Source organism: Argiope bruennichi, chromosome 1 (genome assembly GCF_947563725.1).
Source record: "Argiope bruennichi chromosome 1, qqArgBrue1.1, whole genome shotgun sequence".
Classification (NCBI taxonomy): domain Eukaryota; kingdom Metazoa; phylum Arthropoda; class Arachnida; order Araneae; family Araneidae; genus Argiope; species Argiope bruennichi.
In genome coordinates, this window is record NC_079151.1 from 57,357,960 (window position 1) to 57,379,282 (window position 21,323).

Consider the following 21,323-nt stretch of genomic DNA (forward strand, 5'->3'; position numbering starts at 1 on the left):
TAAGCTATAAAAAAAGTTTGGTATTCCCATTTCCACAGATCGCAGGTATTAAAATGGAAACAAACAATATGTTCATTATTGTTTAATGATTAAACTCGTGCATTTTTAATAAAATTCTAAGAAATAAAAGGAATAAATTCTCGGAATGAAGTTGCATTGCATCATCAGTCAATACATTGCATCATGGGAATTGAAATCGAAGAATCAATTAGATTTCGGGAAAAACTTAGATATTCATATAAGAATGCCTTTTGTTGAATATTTCGATGCAGATGCACTGCATACTATATTCAGTTTGCTTTCTAAACAACTTTTCATTTATTTCTGGATATTTATTCTGCATTTGTTTCAGAGATTTGCAGTCAGGTTTCATTCAAAGGTAAAAATTAATTTTATGGTACTTATCTTCTCAATTGATAAATCTCTCGGATTTGATTATGCTCTTCTATTTTTAAATTGCTGTATTAATTAAAAGATTAATAAATATTGTTTGTTTCATAATCCCGAATGGACAAATCACTTTTGGACGATTTTACTTCGCAAAGGAGTTATGCGTAATAAGATGAGCACATTTCCGAAAGTCCTTGTTAGGTTTTGACCTTGACTTCCGATTAATAGACGCATTCTTTCTCGGAGGTGTATTTTTCTACGCTTGTCAACTCTGTTAACACTCTGGCGGATTAAAATCTCACAAAATTATTCTTGTTTCTGCCTTAGGTAACTACAATGGGTAACACGAGTGAAATTTCTGGATTTTTTCAAAAATAACTAATCAAATTAGTTAATTCAGTTCCCATAGTAAAAGGCATGTGCAAAGTAATTCCATTAACGTTCTCTGTCCCCCATAAATAATCAAATATTACTTTATGTTACTAATTATATCATAAAAATATTAATTTAACAATCATACCAAATTTCATAACGTTAGAGCTATATGCGCTCGTTTAAACTAGTTTCAATTAATTTTAACCTTTCCCTAAACTTACAAATTATAATTTACTATTCCAAATTATGATGTGGAGGTACTCGTGAGCACTTTGTCACATCGCTTTGCCGTTGCTTGTCATTTTGGACAATACTATTTTAATTCGAAACTTGTACATTGATTGTTCATTTGACTAATTCAAGTGAAAAGATAAAAGTTAGGAATGGCATTAAGAAAATCTTATATAATTTTTATTAAATAATATTGAAATTTAATTATGCTAAAAATTTGATGAGAAATAAGAAAATAGTATTTTAAAATAAGAATTATTATAATTTCTATTCGTAAAAGTTTGAATTAACAAATTCTAAATATAAAAATATCTGTGAATTGATGGTAAAGGGATTTAACTTAGTTACAATAAATTTATAATAAAAGATTTTTGTTAAAATTTCGACAATGCATCTTTTAACTTATATGGCATTTTACGTTATATCTTGAAAAATGTATGAATGATGCTTTACTATATGTAAATTGATAAATAAATAGAATCTGTTTTCACCGATATAGTTTTTTTGCTATTACAGACAGAAGAATTTCTCTTTGAAAATGGCCATTCATCAAAAGAAAATCATAATCATTCCAATACGAAAATTATTCGTGGACGATGCGAATGGGGTAAGTTTTCATGGAAACTTCAGAATCCTTGATATGTGTTTAGTAAGGCGTATAGTGATTAGATAGGAATCAAACAATTAATCATTTCTACATTTATTTTGAGTTAATAAGATTTGAAAATCCCATTTAAGATATTCTATTTGTATATTAACTATTCTAGGAGTATACTTTCTAAGAATGAAATGAAATTTTATCTTTATTTTTAGTAGTTATTTAGTGCAGTCTTAATCGACAACAGTATCTATCTTTTTTTTTTCTTTTAACACAAAACAGTTTTGAAAAGGCATTGTTTTCATGGTAAATCTTATTACTAGCAAATATAGAACTATAAGTTTTGGAAATAGGAAATACTATATGTCTTAAGAAATGAAAAGAAAAACAAATATTATTATCATATTCAGCTGGAAGATTAAAATTTTAAATCTAAAAGGTTCAATTCAACTTGACTTTTCGAAAATTTAAAAAAATTTAAATTACTATCTACCAACATAAATTGTTAAAGTTAGATACAGTCAAAATTCGGGCTTGAAAATCATTTTTCAACCCCTAACTTTCGAGATATTTCAGTTATCGACAAATTTTAAATACACAAGTTGTTCGTCTTAAGGATGCGCTAACTTGACTAATTAGATTTATTTTTCGTTCTTCAATATTAAGAAAGTTATAGCGAAATGAAAATTTCAACCACCCACCATTTCCATCTCCCCCCCTTGTGTTAGATTGACCATTTACGAGATTTTTACATTTCTAACAACATATTCCAAGCCAGTTAAAATCCAAAAAAATTAATTTATTTATTCTTTACATAATATAACACGGGCAAAGCGTTATACACATATTATATATATATATATATATATATATATATTTAATTATTCTACGTATTCGTAAATGGGTGCTCATTTTAACCATATTTTTTTTACAACAGTACTATTTCAGAGAAAAAAGAATGTAATATACCTGAATTATTAATTTAAAAGAATGTTGAAAGACAAGCATTATTTTCTGTTTCATATCAGAATTCTTGCATTTTTGTTATTAGACGAAATCTCTTAATATAATTTATAGCTGCTGGAAATTGAAAAAAAAATTATTATTATTGTTATCATAAAGAAGATGAGAACTCATATTAATTAGTCACAACTTCTTTTGAAAAAATATTTATTTACTTAGAAATGACAAAATATCAACTTATTTTATATTTTCAGTACTCATTTTATCAAATTTTGGGTGAACTACCGAAATTCCAAGGCAGTAGCAAAGGCAAAGGAAAGTTTGTCTTAACATTACAAAAGGAAGTTTCAAGTGAACGACAAAAGGTAAAACATGGAAATTTCGACTACAATGGATCAGTTTTGAAGATTCGGCCGGTAAGTTTCTCAAAAGACTTAGAAATGCATTTTTTATTGGTCCGTTTTGAATTAATTTTCCAAAACCCAAATTTGTTTCATTATTTTATTTATTAGTTAAACACTTTATTAAACTCAACAACAGTAATAATATTCCTTTTTTTTAAAAAAAATATGCTTTGCATAAAAATAATTTTCTTTGAATGCTTGTGGAATTATCTTATTGAGTGAGTTAAAAATATTTTTATTTATTTATTTTGTTTATGAACTGATTTCAAAAAATCGTTATAATATATGTAAATTCTTAATCTAAAATAGCGCTGAAAACATACAGAAAAGTGCCGTCCATGCATTTCTTGTAAATACGTCGTTCCATCACTACCTTGATTCGTTAGTAATCATTGTAAAGATGAAGTATTTTGTTTATACTACGGGAAGGAAACAAAATATTGATTATAATCGTTTTATATGCTCGTTTCGAGATCATTTTCGAGACGTGTGTAATCGGACATATAGATATCATGACTTCGGAATTATTCACTGTTGAAGTAAGTAATAAAATACAAATGTGAAGTTATTCTGTTTTTAAAGACGCCAATAATTCAACAGAAAAACATCGCATTTACGTTGTTTGAGTCACAACACTACTGAAAAAGCATTCAATGCTAATTCAATACATTCGATTCAATGCAATGCATTCTAATTCGATTCATAATACTCTGATTAATAGTTATAAATAATCAGCAAGCCATCAACATTAATTTTTTAAAATTAAACTCTTTTTTTCTACATACATATAAATCGTATAAAATACGAAATGTTTATTTGGTACTTAAAGTAAGCGATTAAATTATCATTTTCACCCTTTTATGATTAAAAAAAAATTTTAATGATTATTTTCAATACTATATGTTAATATATTAATATTATTTAAAAAGATTTCGATTTTAAAAGATTTTCAGCGGACAAAATTAAGATATATTGCGAAATTCGCAACGAAATTTGATATGCATACGTACATAAAATGGCTGCTAGATCGAATTGTTGAAAAATCGAGAAGTTAACCAGTATCTCGAACATTTTGAGTTACTGGTTAATTAACTAGGTTAAACAGTTTGTCAGTCAAAACAAACATATCCCTCTAAGCCATTTCCATTGATACCAATTTTGTGGAAATGCAGTAATGAATAGCAAAGTTATGGTGTTCAATTTTGTTGTTGTTTTTGACGACTGTACAAACGGTGCTTTATAATACTTTGTTTCATTTCAAAGATTGAAATCTTCTAACTGATTTATATATGTTGAAACCCTTGCGTAACAGCAACAAAAATTAAAATTGCAATATTCAAAATGCATTAAATATTCTGCGTATGTGTCAGAAATTATTCAAGAGGAATGGTTGAAATATCACACCTTGGTATTTCCTTTTTGTTAATTCATTAATCCATTACCATGATACCATCAAATTTTAAAAATGCTTTAACTAAATTATGTTTCACATACCAAAAGAACAAAAATATTTTTCTTTTTAAAATAAAATTAAATGAATTTATGCTTGCATTTATTTACTCAATGCAAGATAGACTTCCAGTTACTTAGAGATGATAATTTATTGGAAAACAATGAAAACCTATATCCCACTTTCTTGGTAAAAATTTGATTATAGTAGATTTAAATGTTTCCTTCTCAGAATTTTTCTTTTCTCTTCTGGAAAATCAACCTCCAGCTTTAATATTTTCATTCTTTTACTTTCAGATTCAGAAATCAGATGTTGAATGATTCCAAATGAACCAGGAATGAATAAGGTTGTTTAGGGTCCATTGTCCTCCTAAATAGGTTACATAATATATGTATACTATTATATCCAGTCAATAAATTTTTAAATAAAATGTTGATAATTTTGCATACTTATAATTAATTCAGTCAAATAATGATAAACTGTTGTCAAAGAAGCATTTTGATATCAGATATTCTTAGTTAAAATGCTTTGAATTCAATAATTAAATGCAGAAATATAAACAGAATCATACTCAAAGGAACATGATTTTTTTCTTTGGAAATTTACTTAGAAGATAACTATTGATTAACTATTATTTTCAACAATATTTAGTAACTATAGAAAATAATAGATAATTATTCAGTGGTCATGCACAAAGTAATAATACTATTTCAAAAAAGAGAAATATTTTAGTATGTTATTAAGTATTATTAGTAAATACTGAAATATGCTCAAATGCAAATTACAAAAATAAGACAGATGATATTTGTTAATGAAAACTAATGGCAATAAAACAATTTATCTTTCAATTTTCTTTTGAAGAACATTATTTTATTATAAACAAAAATACCTTTTAAAGAAAAAAAAATGTGGGGAAATGTCTTTTCATACAGTTTAATTATTTAAAATTATTTAGCAACTTGTATTTATGGACAAAAGAAAAGCGCCGTGGAAACACAACCAAATGAAGATTCAAGATTCGAATTATTCTAAAACTATTTAATATTATTTTAGAGTACAGCAAAAATATTGATCTACATTTTAATAAGTCAATCATGATTAATTAAAAATGTCTTTTCATATATTCAACAAATTTCTAATCTTTTAATTATTTTCTTACAAAATATGCAGGAAAACAAGTACATAAATTCAAACACTTCCATCATTTTTTAATTATTTCTGAAAAGTATACAATATTATTGTTGGATCAGACGATAACTAAGCGGTTGGCTTAAAAAACACTTTAGGATGACAGATGCTTATCAAAATAAAAAAAAAATAAAAAAAACAAAAGAGAGAAAAAAAAAACGACAATGAAACTGGCATAGACGAACGGTCTCAATTGACGTTTCATAGGGAGCAAGAGTGTCGGAATGGAATGAATAGAATGTGAATAATTCCCTTTTTGCTCTATTATTATTTAAATAATTATGGAAATTATTTAAAATAATTAACTGAATGCAGGAAATAAGTAACTCTTATACATATTAATACTATAAAAAATTTCGAGAAGGAATTTTTGATCAAGCCTCCCTTGAGCTTGATATTTAAGTTATTTGTTAAAGGTTCTACTTATTACAATGTTCGTGCCACCACATCAACTCGATCAAATATTTACACAGTGCTGATAATGTTTGCGGCTTTTACGTCTTTGATGTATATTCTGTGACAAACAATATTGTAAAGATGCCGTTCTTAAAACTAATGTGAGACTTTTCCTGGAAGTTTTTGGCTAGAGTTTTATTTTTGTGAATGAAAACGCGAGGCAACTCACAACTTGCCTTGTGGGTAATTTTATGGAAACAGAGAGTGTTTGCCGAAAGGTGTGGCAAACCTAGATCCCTATCCCATAAAGCATGTTTGGGATGCTCTAGAAAGAACCATTGAACCTCTCTTTCTTAACCTGTTATTTGAAATCCTCGCTTTTGGAAGAATGATTTTTTTAAACTTTGATCAACAATTTTATTTTCATCATGAAGATCAGTTGTGGGACTTTTAACCTAGTGCGGAATGGCCGCACTATTCTTAAATGAACAATTCTTAAAAATTCAGGTCAAGCCCTTTTTTTTTCCCCTTAACCAAATATTACTCTCCTTTGGCGATCAGTTTTTCTGCCAAAACATTAATTGCATTAGCATCAATTTTGAGGAACTGCATCTTACCACATCAAATGAGATAAAATACTTGCACAAAAAAACATATTGCATTCTAAAGGTTTTCCAAATATGCAAAGTGGCGAAACAATTGATGGAAATCAATCTAGTTGCTGTGACTGACAGCTGCTTCAAAATGTTATGTTACAGAATCTCAGAAAAGTGGAGCATAAAAGAAACTACCGACTATTTCAAGCTAAATGCCTTCAGTTTTCAAATGGAATAAATGCCGATGAAACTGGTACAGTGATAGGGATTTTTTTCCCTTATAGAGACTGTTAAGTAATATATTGAGATTTCTGTCGAAGATAGGAGGTCATGATGATTGGCAATCAACCAATGATGACACATTTAAAGGGACATGAGCTTACATATGAAATAAAAATTGACGAAATCGTACCAGCGATTGAGATGGACATTTTAGAATGGATATTAAATTTCTTAAAATACAGTTCTTAAATGAATTTATGGTATCAAAAATAATTCATAAAGACATTTATAGAAAACGGAGGAAAATCAATTCATTGAACTTAATTTATCATTTTTCAACTAAATGTCATTGTATAGATATTAAATTGAATCTCACGATACTTTTCTTTCAGGAATTTGAATCGGAATAAATGGTTTCTGATAAATTGGCGACAAACTAATTATAATAATGTTCCAAAAATTATTTATAAAATAATGTAATTCTAATAATGTTCCAAAATTATTACTTCCTTAAAAATTTAAAATGGTTTAATCAGTGCAATTTGATAAAATCTGATAATAAGTAGATAAAACAATAAGGAATTTATAACATTTATTGATAAGGAAATGTACATCATAAGTAAAGTCTTCATTCATATTTTTGTTCATTATTTTGTCTGTTAATAACAAAAACAAATATCAGATGCCAGCAAGCTTTTATTTAATAAAGAGTATGTGGTAAAAAGTTCTTTGCCTTATAATATGGAATATGCAGGTTCAAGTTAATATTCTTCCCCCCCCAAAGCGTTTTATACTAAAAAGGAAATAGTATTTTTAAAAATCACTATCTAACAGTATCTAGATGAAAAATGCCTAATCTCAATGTTTATAGACAGTTTGAGGAAATTCTGATTTACGTATGGATAAAATTTCTATTCACATTTTAATCCCACCTAATAGGTATAAGCATTTGTGACAAGTCAATTTATTATGATATTTTCACTTATAAAAAAGTTCTACTTTTTATAAATTTTCTTTTGTGAATAATAATCCCAAATGTGGCATACAAGGAAGAAATAATTATAAAAACCAAAAAAATCAACAAAAAAAAAGCACGGAACACAAATTTATTAATGCACTTCTTTATTGCATTTTTTTACTTTTATATAAATACTTTAAAGCCAAAAGTTTTATGAGTCATCAGATAAAAACACATCCATTGATAGGTTATGTCAAACCCCTTGAATATTACTTACATGGACATATTTATTTTAAAACATGATACTATACATATTTCTAATATTAAACTGTTCACTTTTTGTTTTGTTTTTACATTACATTTTTTCCCATCTTAAGATATTGAATTATTGATTAATAGAATTACTATTTTAAAACATTTCTATAAAATTTAGAAAGTGTAATATGTTACCGATCCTTTAACTTAATTAATTAAATAACTGATAAGATTAAATTTATAATTCTAAAAATTATCAGAATTTTTTAATATTGTAAGTATACATATTTCTTTTATTTTTTTTTCTATTTAACTATATGTGCAAAGTTTAAATTTCAAAAAAAAAAAAAAAAAAAAATCGATTCAAATTGTTGGTCTTAGGAATGGTTTTAAAATACAATGAGGCCACGACATATAAAAATCTGAAAAGTTTTCATTTATATACATAAATTTAAAAGTGGGAAAAACTGACAGAAAAAAAGATTGGAACCAGTATATTCTTATAAATATTGGTAAGAAAGAATCGTATTGTTTAATTGTTTTGCCGCAATGCTTTTAAACATTTATTCAAAATCGGAACAATGCAGAATATTTTTAATCAAGGTTTTTTTAATAGCATACAAAGAATTTTATTATACAATATATTATTTCCTAAAACAAGAGTTATACTATTCCTAATATAATTAATTATATTATTCTCTAAAACAGGAACACATAAAAACCTAAAAAGTTTTATTTATGGATATAAATTTAAAAATGGAAAAAACTGACTAAAAAAAGATTGGGACCAGTATATTCTTATAAATATAGTAAAAAAGTAGCTTATTTATTTAATTATTTTGCCGTTATGTTTTTAATTTAGAACATTTATTTAAAATCGGGAAATACAGAATAATTTGACAAAAGGAATTTTTATAATATTCAAGGGAATTTTATTCCCTAAATGTAATATTCCCTAAAACAGGAACTCTCGGGGAAAAATGTTTAGAAACCAATTAAAAAAAAATATTTCCGTACGAAAGAAATGGCAAAGATCAGTTGGAAATTTGAAAAGTACGCATTTTTATATCCATATAAATATTTAATGGGCGCCAAGGTAAGCCAAGTGTCCAGTGAATTGAAGCAACCCTTGAAGCGAAATTATGATTTTACCGGATGATTGTTGGAATCACCTTGAGAGATACACGTGAAAAATCACTGGTCGTATCTGAGGTATGGAAGAAGGTTGTCAATCTTAGCGTCTCTACAACATCCTGAAAAAAAATGCGCTCCAAATTTTGTTGGGGATTAACCTGTCTGGTTTTTGTCGCTTTCCACATCGATTACGGTAAGTTTTTCGTTAAAAGAAGGTAAATTTATTTAATGGATAGTTGTTTTTCTTTTCAATATAACGTATTAAAGCTCTCCTAAAGTAAGTAACAAAAGAAATATGAAGATAGTTATTTACAAAATTGATACTATACATCGGCGGCCGATGGCTAAAATAATTAATAAAAGAAAGCAAAATGCCACTTAAACATTGTGTGCTTTTGTTTGACTTTAATTTTTCTTCTTTTTATCACTTCTTATACTTTTTTCTTTTTCCAATTTTTTTTTAATATTTTGAACGCGTTTTTACATTTATTTATATGAATACTAAAAAATATAGGAAAATTAAAGCATTAATTTAAAAATTACTATGACCTAACAATACGATTTTTGAAGCAACATTTAACAGAATAATGATTAATTTAAAAACGATGTCTATAAGGCAACTTTGGATCTAATTTTACAAATTACTTTTAAATGCTTTATTTTGACATCCATTTATTTAATTCTAATATTATTTGTCCTTCGTCTACGTTAATAAGAAACGAATACATTGTCTTTTTAATGTAATTTTGTAGCCAAAAATCAAACCAAACGTGCAACACAATAATTAGAAATAAAAACAAAATGCCAGTAATTAGACTGCCGAAAACTGCCTATTCCTTCCTATTTTAACAGAAATGATAATTTAATTTATAATATGCAATATTTAGAAATCGCAAAATTTTGCAAATATCCATAGCAGAGTTAATTTTAGAATATGATATGAATTCTACATTGCTAGTTTTTTTTTAAGGTTTTTAACCGGAGATTTGTAGTTCAACATAACTGTAAAAAATATAGAAAAGTCGATAAAAATTATTTTTTTAGGACATATTTATCAATTATTTTGAATAAGAAGAATAGAACAATTTATTTATGAAAACGATGATATAAATGTTAAAAAAATATTAATACTGCCATGCCTAAGTGAAAATACGCAACTCCGAGTAATAAATTTAACCATTTCATCGAAAGAAAGTTTTTTTTTTTTGTTTTGTTTGTATTTCATTTAAAATTGATTTGCTCACTTCATCCCCTGTAACTAAGAAAAAGAAATTAAACGTTAATTCAAAGAAGTTTAATTAAACTATTCATATTCAATAGATAATAATATGGTTTAGCTTGCAGGCATGCTAATTTGTTTTGCATTTATACTTTAAAATACTTTGTGAAGTATTATTGAAATAGTTAACACAGCCATTAGCAAAAAAAAAAAAAAAAAAAAAAAACTTTGAACTTCGAAACAGTAATTTAGTTAATTAACCTAATTTTACTATTGTTCGTTAAAAGAAAAGAAATTCATAAAGTTTTAAAAAATTTTCTAGTCTATTAATATAAACATAAAATAATATATTATAGAAAATGTAATAGTATATTTCTCGTAAAAGAAAACGAAACAAATCTCAGTGATTAAATATCTATTACTTGCAACAAACCTATAATAAATCAGTTAAAAGAATGTGTCCAATAACTTATATGTTTATTAACTGTATATTTCAATATACATATCAATAAAATAGAATGATAAAATTGAATAAATGTAATAAAAGGCTTAATGACAAAATTGATCACGAGTTTTTATAACATATTTGTATAAAACCGTGTCGCATATTTAAAAAGAAAAAAACGTAAATAAACCTTAAACAGTTGTTTCATTTATTCGTAAATGCTTAGCTTAGTAAAAACTTACATTATACCCAGGGCCGGATAATGAAATAGGGAACTGCGAACCCTGCGACTTTGGGATCCCCGATATTACAAGAGATTTTAGGAAGGAGGCTATTGTCAGTGTAATCAAATTTAATGTTTTCATTTGATCAAAAGGGTCATGTTTACGAACTTATTCAAATTAATATCAAGAACTGTTTAAATGTCAGAACTTTATTCTTAGACTTTTTTTTAAGTCGATATATCAGTGTGATTCAATCCTTTTCGCATCTGGTCTAACTGACTAACATGTCAGTAACTCAGACAAATCTTGCATTAAAATATTTAGATTATATTTAATGTTTTAATTTTTTTGCGTTGTTAAAAATTATTAAAACAATTTTTTTTCTGTATTTGAGTTACTGAATCTAGTTATCGTGAAGGTGACTCAAGGTTAATTATTTCAATGAATTAAAATATTTAGTATTGAAAAGCTATACTATATAAATAATATAGAGTTAATATATTATATAAATAATATTGAATTTACTATGTATAAATAATATAAAAATAAAATTAAAATCAATAAAATATTCTTTCGGTTTCCGAAGTTGAGGATGTGAAGAGGGCTCCATAATTTCATTGCCTTGCAGGATTTAGTTTGATTCTGAATGTAGTGTCTAAATCTACTTTTAAAGTAGGATGTTAGAAGATGAAAACCATAGTAAAAAAAACCCATTATAATGTGAAACTGATATCAGGCAATGGATCTTAAGCAAGACGAATTACTGCAAAATACGAAAATGGTACACAAATCCGCCAAATCATGAACATAGTAAAAATTAACTTTTAACCGTTATGCTTTAGCTTAAAAAAGTTTTTAACCAAAAGATTTTAAACAAAAAACATTTAACCTACCATTTTTATGCAAGTCATCATCGCACATGTACGGTTGAGCTGAAAGAAATATAGAAAATATAGCAAGACGGGGGGGGGCTTAATAAGAATGCAACGCTTAGTAAAATAAATTTATTCTAATCTGATAAGTAAATGTAAGAAAAGGAAAAACCAGAAACAGTTCACATGGGCTCAAAGGTTTGCACAAGTAATTTGGAAGAAAGGGAAAAAGGAAGATAGGGAGTTAAGCTGTTTCTAATTGAATGTTAAGTACTAATGTAATTGAATATTAAGTAAATGTAAATGTTATACATTTTCTAGATATGATGATGAAAATTCAAGTTATAAAAAAGTAAACACTTCCTTTTAAAGTAGAAAGCAAAAGAGAATATTTATGACCTACTAAATATTTGAGTATTCCTTCATTAAAATATAAAGGTTCCAATTTCTTGCGCACATGCACAATAATTTGGAAAAATTTTCGTTAGAAGATAAAAGATTTCGTTAAAAGGCTGTTAGCAGTGATGCTTTTCAATGGATATTTCAATATAAAAATAACTGGATAGACGGAATTTCTAGAATAATAAGTTATAAAATATATAAATTTCTAAAATTTTAACAAAATTTTCTATGGAAACAAATTAATTGTGATTAGCAGGCTTAATTTAATAATGAATTGATATTAATGACTTGAATATATTCACACATAAAAGTATTTGATGTTTGAAAGTATTTTTATTAAGACGCATTTTATTTTATTAAAAAAATGAAATTTACTTTAAAAATTACTTTTATTGAATTGAGCTTACAGTTTCTCTATTTACAAAACAAATTTTGAATTCATATAAAAATTTGATATTTTGTAAATGTCCCAATGAATTGAAAGAATAAAAAAAAATTATAGTGAGAAAAATAGATTTGAAAAGTTTGAATATCGATGACTTGAATTTTATTCTAGTTCTTACTTTTTTAGTTACCACATGTCTATTATATTTTATTCACAGATTTCTTGCAGCCTTCTCTCTAGAATTTAAAATTGATAATATCTATATTCCGCTGAAAGTTGATCCCAAAAGAGAGTTAGTTGCATAATTTCTTGCAATACTTTTCTAACGTTTTTCTCTCTCTCATATCAAGCTCTTTTTAAATGTTGTTTGACTGCAAAATTTAGTAACTGATCCAAATATCTTTACACTAAAGAGCATTCTATTTATATGAAAATTTACAGTAATATGAAATAATTATTTTAATCTGACCTGTGATTACATAGTCTATGAAAATGCAGACTATGATGCAAGATTATTAGATTGTTTTCAGCATTTTTTAATAAAGAGAACAAATAAAAATAATTACTGAGGTAATGTTCTTGCATACTTACACAACACAATAAGATTTGTGTTCAGTTTTGTACTTTACTTTACTTTAAGAAACTTTAAAGAAAAGTTTTGTATGTTAATTTCAATTTCCAGTAACAAAGCAAAATTAGTAACATACAGATCAACAAATTGTGCATAGAATTATATTAGAAATATGCAATTCTGTAATGATAAAAATTCAGCATTTACATCTAGTTCAAAAAGCCACAGACTAGAGCCAAGAGAATTGATAATAATTTCAGTAACATTAAGTGTACCTGATTGTTTCTGGCAGCTAAACCAAAACCCTTTGAAGCTTTTAAGTTTCAGTAGGAACTAAGTGAGCTACCAATACACTGCTGTCAAATAATTCTCTTTTTTACGTTTACTCATACGTAGTTTTGAAATTAATGCTGTAGTGAAAACAATGTGTCCGTGTGTTACGTAATTTTAATAAATAATCGTTTTAGTAATTGAGTGTGTTAAAGTAACCAAGCGATTTTCGTCCAGTTTTATTTCATTAATTTTTAAAATTTCGCTTGAGACAGCAAAGTTTAAATGTTATTGTTGTTTTGATATTTCTTGTTTAGATATATATTGAAAAGTAGAGGGTATTACTAAATCTAAGAATATTATTACTCTTAAAAATACATATGCTTTTTAAAGATGTAATACTAAATGAAGATTTGCTCCTACACTCTTACTAAATCATTCCTCTCATTCCTACTAAATCATTTTAGTTTAAATCTCAATGCTTTGACGTCATTTAAATTGTAGTAATAATTAAATAGTTAGAAGATAATCACGTAGAGCACAATTTCTATATAATAGATTGCATGCATAAATCATTACCTAATACTACACTGAATATGAAAACTGAAAATATAAAAGGTTCAATGCTCTAGATATTTAATATTTAGATTATGGTTTGGCGTAATTTTTATAGCGTTATTTTTTTTTCATGAATTGTCGAGATAATTTATGAAAAGAGAAAAAAAAAATAATTACAAAAATAAGATGATCTAAATTCTTGATTGTTTAGTGCAAATGGATAAGCATTCATTCACTTTCACAATAATGCCAAAATTCTGTTCAATTTATTCAATATTTTCAGTGTCCAGTTTATCTTGCTACGTATGCAGCACCAAAAATTCGGAAGAAAAAGATTGCCTTGAGATCCCTGAAGGTAGTACCAAGTATCTACAAAACTGTACCGCTCCAAAAAATCTAACCTGTAGGATACAGCAACAATGGATCGATTTTGAAATTTCGGATGGTAAGTCATGAACTTCAAGGGCATACACTACATTTCTGTCTCGCAAAAAGTGAAATATTAAATAACAATAAAAAAAAGTCATTAAAATGAAGTCTTCTTTAAAAAATAGATGTATTATTCCAATCACTATATTTGCTAATGCAGACCGTATTAATTCTCGGAAAATAACACGATATATCTCTATGTTAACTGGAGATTACATATTTTGTGCTAGTTTAAAAAAGTAAACCAGGTGGAGTGGTCTATTCTTCGTATATGAGTAAGAAAAAATTTTAAGAATTATGTGATTTATAATTATGCATTAACATTGTTCTATGCAACACACAAGAAATCTTTCTTTTTATGTATATCAAAGTAGAACTTTTCAGGTATTGTTGATCTGCTTGCATAAAGTTATTGTTATCACACAAACTATCTGGTTTTGATGAGTAAACTGAGAGAAAATTTGAAGTCATTACAGCATAGTGACCTGAAAGTCATGGCCATCATAAAAGAAAGTGATGTGCAAATAAATGAAACAATTTCTAATTGTTTCTTTTTGTTAGCAACCTTGACTTTTCTTTAAAAAATAAATTTGATCACCATGGGTGTCACCCATTTCAGTGAAAGCTTTTAGAGTCACTTCTTGCTCGAGCGCGAAAATACTATTTTTATGAAGGGCAAATTTATTATGGAGCAATATCAATCCACAATTTCATAACCGTCAAATACTCAAAATTTTTTATATCAAGGTTGCTTTTATAGGTATATTAGCTAACGACTGAGACTGAATTTATAAAATTTTACTTTAGTTTTCGCTAATTTTCAAATGCAATATTTTAATTTCTGATTTGCCTTTTTGTCAGTTCTATTGAGCAATAAGATCCAACCATTTCGGTTTGAATTTAAAAAGGAGAGTTGGACGCATTAAAGAGCAAGCGGAACTCTATCGAATATCTGCAATGCTATAACAGTTTTTATTAAACATCGAAGTTAATAGAAATGATAAGGTATCTACGTAAAACTAAGTATTAAAGAATTATGCATAATCCAAAAGAATAATTCCAAAGACGCAACTCGATCAAACTGCATTACATCAGTTAGTTGAAAAATTTAATGCACGCTTTTTTGTTTGGCAATCAAACGAATTCTGAATAAATAACCGTTTTTCTTCCTTTCTAATTCCTTACTACTTTTAAGTATTAGTTTTTGAGGGATTAGAATAAAATAAATGAAGGAAAAAAAGATTCAAGACCTTGGGCAATTGTTCTGCTCTCATCATTTCAAGAACAACTTGTCAGTTTGATTGAAAACTTCAAAAAGAGTAACAGGAAAGAATACATTTTTATAAATCAAGAAAGATGGTAGAGTAGAAATGAATTCCCGTACTGCAAATATAATTATAAATCCATTCATATTTTTAAATAAAGGTTTCTCTTTATTTTAACTTTGATTACATACCTTTTTCAGTACTGAAAGTCTGATTAACTATTTCAGGCTATTGCTTAAGCAATATTTTTAAATAAAGATTTTCTGTTATTTTAACTTTGATTACATAACTTTATCAGTACTGAAAATCAGATGAACTATTTCAGGCTGTTGCTTAAGCATTTTTTTTAAATAAAAATTTTCCGTTATTTTAACTTTAATTATATAACTTTTTCAGTACTGAAAGTCAGATGAACTATTTTAGATTGTTGCTTAAGCTTTCCGCTCACGCATTATGAGGATTTTATCATTATTTGAACCTAGTTCTGTAATCAGGAACTGATAACCATCTTGTGCGTTCGCACGTGTTAAATACAAATTATTTATAAATGTGTACTCTATAGTAACCGAAATAACAATAATAAACTACAATAATCAATTTTGGGAAGTTGTAGACTTTTACACGTACAACTACAACTTAAAATATGTGAATGCATAAGGGTGTCTGTCCCTTTGAATTCCTATTTCCAGTTCCAGAAATATCACAATTTTTTCCTTTTAAAATTTATTTCCTTAACCTTCTATCCTATTAAAAGTCTTATTTCTTAACTGAATAATCTTTTCTTTTTCAGATGGCCGAGATAGGCATATCATTCGACAATGCGCATCTACAGAATATGATCCTTATAATCCTTGTTACTATAGAACGGGTTATTTAGGAAGAATGAATGTGTGCTCATGCACAGAAGATGCTTGCAACGAAGGAACTCGATGTGCACCCACGATATTTTCAATCATTTTTCTAGTCTTTCTTTTATCGTATTTGCTGTAGTGAAAGAAGAGAACTTAACGAAATTATTAAGAATAAGAAGTCATACTCAGTTATTGCGATGTATATATAAAAAGAAAAGAAAATGTACGAATGCTCAAAAATTGTTTTGAAATATGCCAATTTGCTAGATTGAATTTACGTCATGAGTGTGACAGAATTTTAGTTAAGCAAGATTTCACTTTCTACTCATCAAAAGTTGAAGTAGTTGAATTTTCTTTAGCTTTCTTCTGTTTTGGAATTCAGAGCAGTATTTAATTTGGAAGGGAAGGATTGATTTATTAACAACCGATTATGAGAATTTTTAACTTGAAGAAAATTTTTGTGACTTCTAAGAATGTACCTCATGTTATTAATTTATATTTATTATTTATTTTTAAGCTGTATTAGTTTTTATTTCGTTTGATTTTTATCCTTCATTTCGTTTTAATCTTTGAGTATTAAATAAAATAACAAGAAAAAATGGTGATAAATAATAATAAACTATTTTTTTGTTTTTTGCATTTATTCTGAATATCAAATAGCAACGTACCTTTAAATTTTTTGAACAAATCAAATTTTTTAAGAAAAAAAAATATATGTAAATTCTAAATTACCGTTATGGTACTTAAATCCAAAAGAGAAATAATTTAATTAATTTTATATCATTTTTAAGTAATCGACATCTATATGCTAATCACTGTATATATTTGTGTTTTTGTATCATATAAATAAAATTGCATAAAATAAAATGAGCTCTTTTGTGTGGTTTTGAATTTCTTGTACCTTTTAATTAAAAAGGAGTGGAATTTCATATAATGTTCAATAAAAACAATTAAAACTGGAAATATTTCATTCAAATGTATTAATTGAATAAAGTAGTTCTATAAGTGGTAATTTTTGAATTTAATCTTGCTGACAAAAGTCAGAAAACTGAAATATTGCCTAAATTATTAAAAATAAATAAAAATTTATTTTCTGATAAATTTAATAAAAAAGAAAGGTTTTTTAAAAAAATTCCAGTCTTTATTAGCAAGAGAGAAAAATTCTTTGGAAATTAATGATAATTTGTTCAGTATTCAACGATTCTATAAAATGTATTTTGTGCGAATAATGTTAATTATGATTTGTTGAAACAAAGTGAAACAATAAATATTTCTGATATTTAAATATGACGAATAACGTTTATGTTGCTTTCCTTTCTGTAAATTGTATAGTGGATGAAAGGTAATTTAATATTCGACGGAACAGATTGTTCGATCTATGACATGTATTAGCTTCTTTTACAGTAGGTGTTTATTTTGACAAAGGACTTTAAAAGTTTAATCAGTTTTTAATTAATTAAAAATTAATCAGAATTTTAACGTTTTCCTCAATAATTTTGAAGCATATTATTACACAAAGAGTACTTTTTAAGCCACATTAAAATGAAACAACAAAACCAAATTTATTTTCGTACAATGTTTTCCAGGAATAAAAAAAATCAGAATTGATTTTTGTAATTTGTAACAATGCTTTTTATTGTTCTAATAAATTCAAACAAATTAAATTGTTTCCTCAAATCTTTCAGTTACCTAACCTTTCCCGTTGTTAAAATTATGATAGATTTAGCATTGGTTATCTTCGTTTTTACTGACTTTCTGTGGATATAACTCCTAAGTAGAATTTTTGTTGTCGCCTGGATAAACGTAATAATGTTTGTAGGCTAGCATTCTTCCTGTAAACTGCATGATGTAAAAATGTTTTAAATATAGGGTGCAACGGTTTAAGAATTAAAATAAAGGAAAGAAAGACAGGCGAATTAAGGTTAAAGCAACATCATATTATTATTTTTGGGACTAAAAAATTATTTTACTTGCGGGATTATATAATTATTTTCTAATTGTTATTCCATTAACATATGAAATTGCCACATTAAAAATTTGGTAAATGAAACTCTAGCAATTTTATTTTTAATTTGGTTCAATTATTCAACAAGGTACCGATTCGAAAATATATATTTTGAAATTGCATTTCAATTATTAAATTTCGATTTTTCTCCAAGCTTTACAGGAAATTATAATTCTGCATTTTCCCATTATTGAATATTATACTGTATGTTATTACATATTACAATTATTAGATTATTTACAATGCAATGAATTATTCAGTTTTGCTTGGCAAACTATGTAATGTTAAGTATTTTTTTTTTTATGAATTCTAAATTTATAAAATGACATTTGGTGTCCGATAACATATTTGTACTAAATTTTGCTTCAAAGTCGTAAGTAATGCATAACTGAAATACTGCACTTTATAGACTCCCAATCTATTGTAAAAGTAAAAATGAGGACGATAAAAGTAAGAAAGATAAAAATGCGTGTCTGTTGGAGACACAATATATCGACAACTATGCAATTTCAACCTAAAAACATGCTAGAGGTATACCAAAAGAATATTTATTAGATTTTCAATTGAAATTTAAGATAAATTCTTGATAAAAATTCTTGATAATTCTTAAAAAAATAATCACTGACTAAGAATTAAAGTAGAAATATTTTGCAAGAAATAAAAGATTTATAAAGAAAAAAAAGTTAAATAATATAAGCACTAATGGTACCTCATTTCATTTTGAAGAAACCACGAAAAACCCTCAATAATTCAGCACTGCACCAATCCATCTCTTCTTATTGTGAAGCAATTTTCAAAATAATAAAGAATGTTAAAAAAAAAAAAAAACCCTGCCTGCCGATACAGTGACTTTGGTGCGATATAAACTATAGGCCTCTTTTCTGATTTTGTATTGTATTTCGTAAAATTTATTACAATTTGATTGTTTTCTGAATAATTTTGTAAATTATGCACTTGAGCATTTTTTTTTATTATTATTATTTACATGGATCTTTGCCAACACTTTAATTAAGCCTGCAATCCTCAGGCTTTTGATATTTACTGAATTAATGGAGCCCACTTCACTATATACTTTCAATCACTTTCACTAGCAAATCGGTGAAATGAAAGAAACAAAAATTTCTACATTTTAATCTTAGATGAATTTTAAGATTATAAGTCTAATTTCGGAACAAATTCGAAATACGCATCATCGAGATAAATATTTAACCGATAATAGTTTATTGTAAAAGTGTCAAGATATAGTTTCAGATCTTTTCCGCAGAACAAAACCATAGATGAAATACTAGGTTGTTTAAATTCTAAATAGAAGATATTTTAATCTTATATCATTAATCAATAAAATAACCTGAATTCTCCAGAGAACCAGTTATTTAAGCATTCCTGAAAAAATTACAGATTGGAATGCAATGTGCTACTTTTAAAGGTCATTAATATCACTTCGCATCAAGTTACTGAAGATCGTACAAATACTGTAGCTGATTTCGTCGCTATTTTTACAACTTTATAAGTTACAGAACTCAAAATTTATTCACTAAATTTTGTGATATTTTATCGGTAGTTAAATGAAAAAAAATTGCAGTGAATGCATAAAACAAAAAAGGATTTTACAATTGTTTAATAATTATTCGGATTATATAAACATTGATTGATAGTTGTTGTTGTTGTTGTTTCTTATGGCACTTGCCATAGGCAAGCCCGCTGTTCGAAGACAGCGGATTTAAGCCTGGGGGGGCGCCTCTTGTTTCTATAGTAGCGCCATCTAGGGCCAAGAGAACGACTTAGCTACACACACATTGATAGTAATGATTCCTATTAATCCTTATCGCAATTTTGAAATTTAAAGACAATAATAGTACATTAAATTATATTGCAATAAATTATATTAAGTAATTAAATAATATTTTCAATGCAATTAATTTCAATTATTAAAACCACAAACTTTTAAATTTAAATTCAGACTATATAATATACAAGAATTCAACTATCTCTTTCAGTGAACGATTATTCTCTGAAATCTAGAATTATCTTGGCGTCTTATTTCTCATTTTTGTCTTACTTATTCTTTTGTTTCGCGGAAAGCTATAAAAAAATAATAACAACAAACACGCAACTATGACAACACAGCTGCATTGTATAAGTTTCATTATATGTGGTTTTACAATAAACAAACGATGATAAATGATTGGCAATATTCAGTCGAGATTTTTCTTCAAATGGCCTCATATAAAACAGAAAACGAAAAATAATTGGAACTCTTATATCTGTCTAAATGCCATAAAAATTAGACGGAAAATGTTTACAAGCAATATTAGAAATCAAAGAATATCATATATATATATATATATAGAAAAGTGCAATTATTAAAATAAATAAGCAATGAATTTCGAATGATAAAATATAAGGCTATATTGTTTTTAAGATTGTTTAATTAAAAAAGCTATAAAACATAAGCGGAATAGATAGAAAGATAAAAACTTAAATAAAATAAATCTGTGCGTACAAAAAATAGAATGCATGAAAGCAATAAATTCTTTGAACTGCCCTGTGGATAGGACATTAAAAAAATAAATGCTTTTTCAAATTGGAAATGAAATTAATATCATTAGAAATAAATGCCTTTTTTTTACCAAGTTGAGGATAAAAAAAAAAATACTTAAGAGTTGC

The 21,323-nt window shown here is 26.6% G+C and overlaps 2 protein-coding genes across 3 annotated transcripts; both read left to right on the forward strand.

The window, feature by feature from the left end:
- Positions 1–213: 213 nt before the first annotated feature.
- LOC129969858 (uncharacterized) lies at positions 214–4,818 on the forward strand. Of its 2 annotated transcripts, none has more exons than XM_056084420.1 (4): positions 214–379; positions 1,513–1,603; positions 2,812–2,973; positions 4,708–4,818. In XM_056084420.1, exons 1-4 carry the CDS (start codon positions 267–269, stop codon positions 4,729–4,731), a joined length of 390 nt encoding a protein of 129 aa, XP_055940395.1. In that variant the 5' UTR covers positions 214–266; the 3' UTR covers positions 4,732–4,818. The 2 variants fall into 2 exon arrangements, with proteins under 2 accessions (XP_055940395.1, XP_055940396.1); XM_056084421.1 differs by lacking the exon at positions 214–379 and adding an exon at positions 647–717.
- A 4,381-nt stretch (positions 4,819–9,199) lies between these two features.
- On the forward strand, positions 9,200–17,372 carry LOC129969842 (uncharacterized). The gene is made up of 3 exons (XM_056084419.1): positions 9,200–9,353; positions 14,390–14,551; positions 16,591–17,372. Exons 1-3 carry the CDS (start codon positions 9,290–9,292, stop codon positions 16,788–16,790), a joined length of 426 nt encoding a protein of 141 aa, XP_055940394.1. The 5' UTR covers positions 9,200–9,289; the 3' UTR covers positions 16,791–17,372.
- The last annotated feature ends 3,951 nt before the right edge of the window (positions 17,373–21,323 follow it).